General features: G+C 41.9%; 1 protein-coding gene across 1 annotated transcript in view; it reads left to right on the top strand.

Moving 5' to 3' along the window:
- Window positions 1-8,973, top strand: part of sptbn4b (spectrin, beta, non-erythrocytic 4b) — a 75,505-nt gene that overhangs the window by 14,125 nt on the left and 52,407 nt on the right. Inside the window, exons 13-19 of the mRNA XM_087176557.1 lie at window positions 1,789-2,157; window positions 2,288-2,502; window positions 2,613-2,750; window positions 6,553-6,793; window positions 7,009-7,167; window positions 7,914-8,044; window positions 8,171-8,396. Of these exons, the coding sequence (XP_087032683.1) occupies window positions 1,789-2,157; window positions 2,288-2,502; window positions 2,613-2,750; window positions 6,553-6,793; window positions 7,009-7,167; window positions 7,914-8,044; window positions 8,171-8,396 (1,479 nt within the window). The remainder of the gene's footprint in view (window positions 1-1,788; window positions 2,158-2,287; window positions 2,503-2,612; window positions 2,751-6,552; window positions 6,794-7,008; window positions 7,168-7,913; window positions 8,045-8,170; window positions 8,397-8,973) is intronic.

The raw sequence follows: 8,973 nt of genomic DNA, 5'->3' as shown, positions 1-8,973 counted from the left end.
CTGAGGTTACTACAAAAACACAAGACTCTGGCTGGAGAACTGCTGGCCCATCGGTCACTGCTGCAGGTGTGTTGCATGTGTGTTTGTGTTTTTATCTGTGTGTGAGAGAATCAGCACCTGGAATTCCTGTAGTACCTGGAGTTACTGTTTGAAACTTAATGTACTTCAGTAAATGTATGTATTAGCATTAATAAATTACTCTCTGATCTCACCCACAAAAAAAACTACAGTAGTACAAATATATATTTTGCAGAAAAGTATATCACCTTGCCTCTTTTTAGTACAGTTTAATTTATATAATCTCACAGCATTCATCATTGAAACTTGTTGCTCACTTTCATATTTGATTATTGACATTGACCTCACGTGTTTCTTGTTTTGTCAACTCATACTTGTTGTGAAACATCACATGTAAAATTTAATATGATGTGACTATAAATGTAGAAACAGGATCATAACATGAAGCCCGTCAGGAGAATATTCAATATGAAGTAGGAAGGACCAAATAAAACAAAACTTTGCAACAGTCAAAGATCAATAAAACCAAAGCATCCAGTGTCAAAGGTAAATGTTTGGTGATTGGTATTTCAGATTTTGCTATAAACACTTTGATTATTATCCATCCATCCATTATCTATACCGTTTATCCTTATAGGGTTGCGGGGGGGCTGCAGCCAATCCCAGCTGACATTGGGCGAGGGCAGGTTACACCCTGGACAGGTCGCCAGTCTATCACAGGGCTGACATATAGAGCCATATAGAGACAAATAACCACTTGCGCACACATCCACACCTATGGGCACTTTAGAGTCGCCAATTAACCTAATGTGCATGTCTTTGGACTGTGGGAGGAAGCCACAGTACCTGGAGGGAACCCACGCAGGCACAGGGAGAACATGCAAACTCCACACAGAAAGGCCCCAGTAGTACATCTTAGTAAGATGTTGGGTCACCATGTGCAGCCAGAACAGCTTCAGTGCTCCTTGGCGTTGACCCTACATGTCGCTGAACTCCACTGGAGGGATGAACACCATTATTCCAGAAGATATTTCCTCATTTGGTGTTTTGATGATGGTGTTGGAGAGCGCTGTCTAAAATGTCGGTCCTAAATCTACCATAGGTGTTCATCTGGGCTGAGATCTGGTGACTGTGAAGACCATAGAATACGTGTCACATAATTTTCATACTCATCAAACCATCCGGTGATCCCTTGTGTCCTATGGACAGGGGCATTGTCATCCTGTTTCTACACTGAATTATGCGTGTTTTTCCTTTGATTAGTCCCCCATCTGTTGGAAGGCTACACACACATGACACATTGTTTAAAGATTTTCCACCAGTGTTACATGGGATCATACTGTATACATATAAGGGCCAAAGAGGTATGGTCACATCACACAGGTGCAGGCTTTATGCAGGGTAGATGTTGGAGGTACAGTAACTCAGTCAGAGGACTCTGTGTATGTTGATATGTATTTTTTTTTTTGTTCTTCTCGTCCCCTTTCTACTGTTTTTCTCAGCTCTTCAAAGTTGTCTCACAATCTACTTTTTGGACCATGATAACACAGTGTTTCTCATACATGGATTTATTTGTGGCAGCCCCTTCAATATCAACATTGACTGCTACATATTGATTTTCTATTCCAAAATATCCTGCAAATAAAAGAAACATCACAGTTCTACTTAAGTATCCAGATTAAAGTTAAAATGTTGGCTAGGGTTTCCTTTTACTGCCCGCAGTGTGAAATAATTTAGAGTTTATCCCTCCATCCTGCCCTGCTCCTGCAGAACACCATGAAGCGAGGAAAACAGATCCTGAGTGAGAAGAGCTTCGGCACTGCAGGGATCCAGGAGCGCATCATGGAAGTGAAGGGCGAGTGGAAGCGACTGGAGGACCAGGCAGCGCAGCGTCTTGGCCACCTGCAGGAGGCACTCAACTTTTTTCAGTTCTCCACGGAGACAGACGACTTGGTGGCATGGCTGCAGGACGCTTACCGCCTGGTCTCCAGCGAAGACTTCGGACATGATGAGTACTCCACTCAGTCACTGCTGAAAAAACACAGAGGGGTCAGCGAGGCCATCGACAAACATCGTCTTCATGTGGTGACTCTACGCAAACACATGGTGGGGCTGCCCCTGCAGTACCGTGATCAAGAGGTGGGTAGAGGGAGCATGGTCAAGATGTTTTAACTTATTTGGTGAAAAGTATTTTGTTTGTCTTTCTGCATTTGTTCTTTTGCCCTTTTTGTCCTCGCACTTCTCCTTCACTGTCCCCTCTTCTCTGCAGGAGGTGCAGGTTCGCATGGGAGAGGTGGAGCAGCTGTATACCGAGGTGGCTGAGGTGGCGGTGCTCAGACAGCAGTGGCTTCATGATGCCCTCGCTGTCTACCGCATGTTCAGTGAAGTCAACGCCTGCGAGCTGTGGATTGATGAGAAGGAGCAGTGGCTGGACAAGATGGAGATCCCTGAGAGACTGGAGGACGTGGAGGTGGTGGCACACAGGTGAGGAGGAGGGCGAACGTTTTATCTCTTTTATGGTTCTTTGTTTTTGATTCGTAACTGAGGAGTGACAAGCTCTGACTGGCCCAATGCATTAATGCCCCTTTTTGTAGGTTTGAAAGTCTGGACCAGGAAATGAACAGCCTGATGGGAAGGATCCTGGATGTTAATCAGATAGTTCAGCAGCTCCTGGATGGAGGTCATCCGTCTTCTACAGAGGTCCGAGGTTGTCAGGACCACCTCAACTCCAGGTACTGAAATAAAACTGACCTCCCAACAGCTACAGCTATTTTTGGTACTACTAATAGTATTACAATAACAACAGATTTACGAAACACACCAATGCTGAGCCAGAAGTGGCCTTTGCTACTACAATACACTCTAGCACTAAACTAACAATACTATCACTGATACTAATGTCATTAATAATGCTCCTAGGCAAGGCAGGTTTATTTGTATCCCACTATGACTAAGGCATAGAAATACACCAGAACAACATCTAAACACACAATGCAGAGCAAGCTAATAAAATTAAATGATAAAAATAATAGACAAAGAATACAGTTACAGTGCAGTAATAAATTCAAGTGTAATCACTAAATTTAAATCTAATCTTCAATTAGTTGTAGCATTATTAATTCAACCATAATACCAGCAAAACTTCACTGTAACACTAAACTACAACTCCTAACTGTATACAAACAGTATACAAACAGTAATACAAATACTTTATACACTGATTAACATTCTATATGTTAAAGTGATGTTAAAGTGATACCGGCACTGCATAGAACTACAAAGCAGGTGTGGTCATCAGATCTTCAAATTAGTACTAATATAAATCTTTATTTTAGTCATGAACCAGTAAGATACTGTAGAAAGATACAGTATATTATTCATGAAAATACATATGTTCAGGTCAGGTCTTCTGATAGGTGGACTCTGAGGTATTTAAAAATGGTAACCCGCTCATTCTCCTCTATGTTGATGCATATTCCAGTGTTGTGTGTTTTCTTGTTCTCTCTGAAGTGTAGGATGACATCCTTTGTCCTATTGGTGTTGAGGATCAAGTCATTGTCCTTACACCATGAAGACTGTATCTGACTTCCTCCCTGCAGACAATTTTCTCATTTGTGATCAGGCAAATCTGATTATGGCGTTGGAGCTGTGGGTGGGAGTGCAGTCATAGGTGACTATGGAGTAGAGGAGAGGACAGAGGACACAGCCTTGGGGGGCACTGATGTTGAGGATGATAATAGAGGAGGAGTGTTTGCCTAATCTGACATGCTGGGGTCAGTTGGTGAGAAAGTCTTTGATCCACAGGCAGATAAATGTGTATAGTCCAAGTGTCTGCAGTTTGTTGAGCAGTTTTTGCCGGTAGATGAAATTGAAAGCTTAACTCAAGTCAACAAAAAGCATCCTGACACGTGTTGGGGTTTTTCTAGGTGAGTGAGAGCAGTGTCAAGTGCTAGTGAAATGGCGTCATCTGTGGATCTATTGGCCATGTCGGCAAAATGATGTTGGTGGAGATGGGGGTAGGGTACAGGTCTCGATGTTGGATAGCACCAGCAGCTCTCAAAGCATCAACAGGCTGGTCATCATTATGGCCTTTTAATGCTGAAGTCTTGGGCACTGGCATCATGATGGCAGTTTTCAGACAGGTCTGAACTGTGGCCTGTCGTAGTGACTGTGAGAAGATGTTTGTGAAATCTGCAGCAAGCTGGTTGGCACATGCTTTCAGGGCTCGTCGAGGAACACCATCAGGACCGGCTCCCTTTCTGCTGTTTATGTTTTGTAGAGCCCGCCTGACACGGACCTAAAGAGTCGGGAGGATATGTTAAAATCAGTCATTGTCAGTTCTCTGCTTGTATTTGTCTTTTTTACCTTTTGGAGGGGGGAGGAGTAGGTGTGAAGAGAGGAAGGTGGAGTGAAAGGTAATGACATGCAGAAAGAGAAGAGAGGTGGAGAGGGAACAAAAGTTTGTACAGTTGTGTAATTATTTAGGTGAATTCATTATCTAGAAGCAAAGTATTTTCATATTCTTTTTGTTTACACTGTCATGGTCTACTCTTAAGGGACACTTTCTGTGGACTATTTTTATAGACTTCATATTTGGACTTTTGTTTATTTCCTGTTCTTATTTTGAAATTATTTCCTTTTATGTCTGTTGTTATTTCACTGAACTCTACCTGTCCAGTATTTGTTTTGTCTGCACTTGGGTCCTGAAGTTACAATCGCTGACATACACAGTGATTTTTCTTTAATTGTAGCTTCATATCCTGTCAGTCGTGTCTTCGTGAGATGCTGAACTCCTACCTGCCTTCTCTGGTCCACCTGAGCATTTCCTCAATGCCTGAGATGTAAATGTAAAATAGCAGATGTAGCACATGTTAATCGATGGTATCCCTGTGATAGGATTGGCTTTTTTTTATCCATCTCATATGTCATATTCACTGACCACTGTTACGTCTGGCAGCAGTGTCCACGACGGCTGGGAGACCATGAATCTTGTGACCTTGGCACATGGAGTTGGTCTCAGGGCGACCATCTGTGCTGGCTGCTTCAGTCAAGACGAGACCAGCCGAGAGCACTTTACCCAAAAATAAAAACAAACACTCACAAAATAAACACTTGTCTTCTCACTGCCTTCTCTGCTATTTTTTTTATTAAAAAATCACTTTCAGATTTAGGAACTTAACTATATAATATCATGTCTTTCTGGCCTTAGATGTGGTATTGTTGTTAGTGTGCAAATTCAACTTAACTTTAATGAAATACCAACAACCTTCAGAGGAACAAAATACATGAATCCTGAGTAAATTGAAAGTTTTAACCATATTTGCTATTAGTTGATTATTTTCACTCCATAAAGCTCATAGTCATGTAATCTACTGAGTTTTATCAATTACTAAGTCAATCTGTTCATAGCTCCCTCGAGTTTATCTATTTTCTTAATATTGTGATGAAACTATCCAGGTTTAAGCCACGAATATAAAGTGGCAACACTTTTTAGAGTACACACAACACAATGTAGAGATTAAACACTTATTACTACAATATGACGACATTTACAACAGTATTATTTTTTTATAGGTGATTTGATTTAAAATCATCGAAAAATGCTTAGCATACATTCATGATTATCCCTTATTTCGTAGATAAACACATTAAAACAAATTGTGCTGTGTGTAAACTTAGTTTGGGGAAGTTTACAACTACTGCATCCTTGTGTAATTACATACACAGCTTATATCTCATTGTTGTGGAGCAGAGACCCCACCCACCCTCCATTCACACCTAAGCTCACCACCACTACTAGTCTGATCATAAGACGTCTTTTGCAGCTCTGAGGTCAGCGTCACCTAGCTGTTTTCCATCCTGCCTGCTGAGCGTTCTGTCTGCCTCTCAGTGACTCTGCCATTACCTCATTACAGTCACAAGGATCTCTGTGTGTGGGCATCAGTGTGAGTGTGTGAGTGTGTTTTTCTTGGCTGAATGGGTGTGTATTGAGACCTGCTGGTCTGGAGCAGAATCAGGAGAACATATTGTATGACAATATGGTAAGCAGACAGAGGCCTGAGCTGAAACCACAGCAGAGCACAGAGCAAACAGAATCAACTGTCTCAGATAAATCCCCACAGTTCATATCAGGTCATCATAACAGAGTTTAACATGTCTTTTAATTAGCAATTTATTTAACAAAACTTAAGAAAACCTTAAATATGTAAATGGAACCAATCTCATTTCAGTGAATCAGCTGATATTTCTCAGCTGATGCGTATTTTGTTTAAGATCTGCTTGATACGTCTGCTGCATTTTCTTTTGACCTAGAGTTTAGGGCTGGAATTGAAGTCCTAAGCCTACTCAAATTATGCAAACTTGCCCTGTGTTCTGAAAACATTGTTAAGAGAGGGATGAGAGGGCTTGATAGATGTAGGTGTAAAATTTCCCAATAAATCACAGCTGTCTTCACAGTCACACATTTCTACCTCACAGTACCACACTCTACAGTTTTATTGTTTCTCTATCCTGTTTGTCTCCACATCATACCAGGTGGAACAGCATCGTGGAGTTGGTGGAGCAGAAGAAAGATCAGCTGGACTCAATGTTACGTCTGCAGAACTACCTGCTGGAGTGCGCCGAGATCAAGTCCCAGATCCAGGACAAGAGAAAAGCCATCGACGCCACCCAGTACGTAGGCAGCGATCTGGGAGGAGTCCTCGCTCTGCAAAGACGCCTTTCCACCATGGAGGGAGCCTTGTCTGTCCTGGAGCCCAAACTACTGCATCTGCAGGTAGGGAATTATGGGGGAGTACACTGACTGTAAAAAACATTTAAGGATGGGGTCCGTTTTCAACTGTCATATTACCATGTGGATAAAAAAAAAATACAATCCTAAAAACAAAATAATAATAATCATTAAATGAATAAACAGTGAGTGTAAGAAACCATAGAAGATACAAACTGCAGCATAAAGGCTATAATCACTGTCTCTGTTTGGTGATGTAGGAGGAGGCAGAGCATCTGGCCACCGTTCACACAGGTCGGGCCATGGAGGTTCTTGTGCCGTTTGATGGCATCAGTGTGGAGTGGGAGGAGCTGAAACGCACCCTGCAGGGCTGCGAAGACTCACTGATGGTGGCTAGCAGGCTGCAAAGCTTCATACAGGTACATAGGAGTAGTTCAGACATCAGGAAGAACTCTGATCACTCTGATCAGCTAACCAATGATCAATTGATAGGAACTGCAACAGCATGTGTTTGATTCTGTTTCTTACTGTGCTCCTCTCCTTCCTGTGAGACTGTTCTGTAACTGACATGAACAATAAAGACACATTTTCAGAACTGCTAATATAAAACACAATAGTGCTTTGAGTTAGTTATTGTTTCAAACCAAGTATAGATCTGCAACTCATGCAGACACTGGATGTTCTGGTAATTTTGTGTTACAGAGCAGAGCAGAGAACAGAAAGCTCACCAATTGGTCATTTGTGTAAAACATTTGTTTAGTATTTGAATGTAGTTAAGGAATGTTAGATGTTTTTTTCACATAAAAACAAGGAAATGTATGTAGAATGTTTCTCTCTTGAGAAAGTTCCTCTTCCCAGAAGAGGGTAAAAAGACGACAACAGAGATTGTGAAAATGGTGATGGAGAAATTGGTTGTTTGAGGAATCAAATTTAACTATCTGCTGCAAGCTAAGCAGGAGTGTTTTGACACAACTGGTAATCTGGAAACAAACTGCCTTTAATTTCACCTTGCAAGAGAGAAGTACATTTTCTACATACAAACCTTTTGAAACCTATGTATGGTTATAATGTGCTAAAGAGGCTGCAGATTATTTTTTATTTGTCAGATTAGACTAACAGTAGAATTGATGAAATGTAAATCATGTTCCTCTCTCGGTCCTGTCAGGATCTGGACTCATTCCTTACCTGGTTGGTCCAGACGCAGACAGCTGCAGCCTCAGACCAGCTGCCCAACGACCTGGAGGAGGCAGAGAGACTGATCAACAAACATGCTGCCCTCAAGGAGGAGATAGGACGGTGGGTTACTGAAAGACAAGAGGCTTTTTATCCTTATCGATCCTTAGTGATCTTCCTAAAAGGTCCTAAAAACACATCAGGTGTTCAGAAAATGATTGATTTGGGTCTCTGTTGTTGTCGTTGCAGGTATGAAGAGGACTATGAGCGCCTGCAGGCCATGAACGAGCTGCTTGAGTCTGAGGAGGCTCCCCTACCCCAGGCCGCCCTGCAGCAGTGGCTGCAGAAGCTCGATGTCGGCTGGAACAAACTGCTAGAGATGTGGGAGAGCAGGAGAGAAGTTCTGGTCCAGGCTCACATTTTCCATCTGTTTCTACGAGACGTTAAACAGGCGGAGTCCTTCCTCAATAACCAGGTGAGATAAAGAAAGACTTAGCATGAGGTAGGAGTTGCAAAGGAGTGTCTCTGGACAGCTCTCTGTGGTGTTTTAGCTACCCTAGTGGCATAGCTCTAGGATGGCATTGTCTGTCATTCTGTCAGTCTAAAACTTTGGTTTAAAATGAATTATCTCAACAACTTTTGGATGGATTACCCTTAAATTTGCTACAGACATTCATGGTCCCCAGAGGATGAATTTTATTGTCTGTTGGTGATCAAGTTTTTACTTGACTACTTGTTGTGATAATGTGATTGGCTTTCTATTTAATAGTTTATTCCTACCATTTACCTGATGTACATGTTAGTAAAAACCTCTTTCAGTTGCTCCAGCCCCACTTCTTCTTGCAAACCTGCTTAAGTAACTTTTACAACTCTAGAAAAGTTCTGTTTGTTGTGATGTTTGACAGCCAAAAAAAAGCAGCTGTTGTGTGCAACATGTATGACATGCTTTTAGGCTGCTGATTTTACATTGCTGCGTTTAGGTGATGTTTGTCAGAGCTTGTCTGGCTGCTTTTCCTTTTGCATCTTTTCTTCTGATGGTGGTAGACCAGAAG

The sequence above is a fragment of the Seriola lalandi genome, unplaced genomic scaffold, assembly GCF_002814215.2.
Source record: "Seriola lalandi dorsalis isolate HSWRI2012SDOR001 ecotype SW California unplaced genomic scaffold, Sedor1 jcf7180002054560, whole genome shotgun sequence".
NCBI classification, from domain to species: domain Eukaryota; kingdom Metazoa; phylum Chordata; class Actinopteri; order Carangiformes; family Carangidae; genus Seriola; species Seriola lalandi.
The sequence above is the reverse complement of the archived record's forward strand: the minus strand, read 5'-3'. Positions and strand labels throughout refer to the sequence as shown.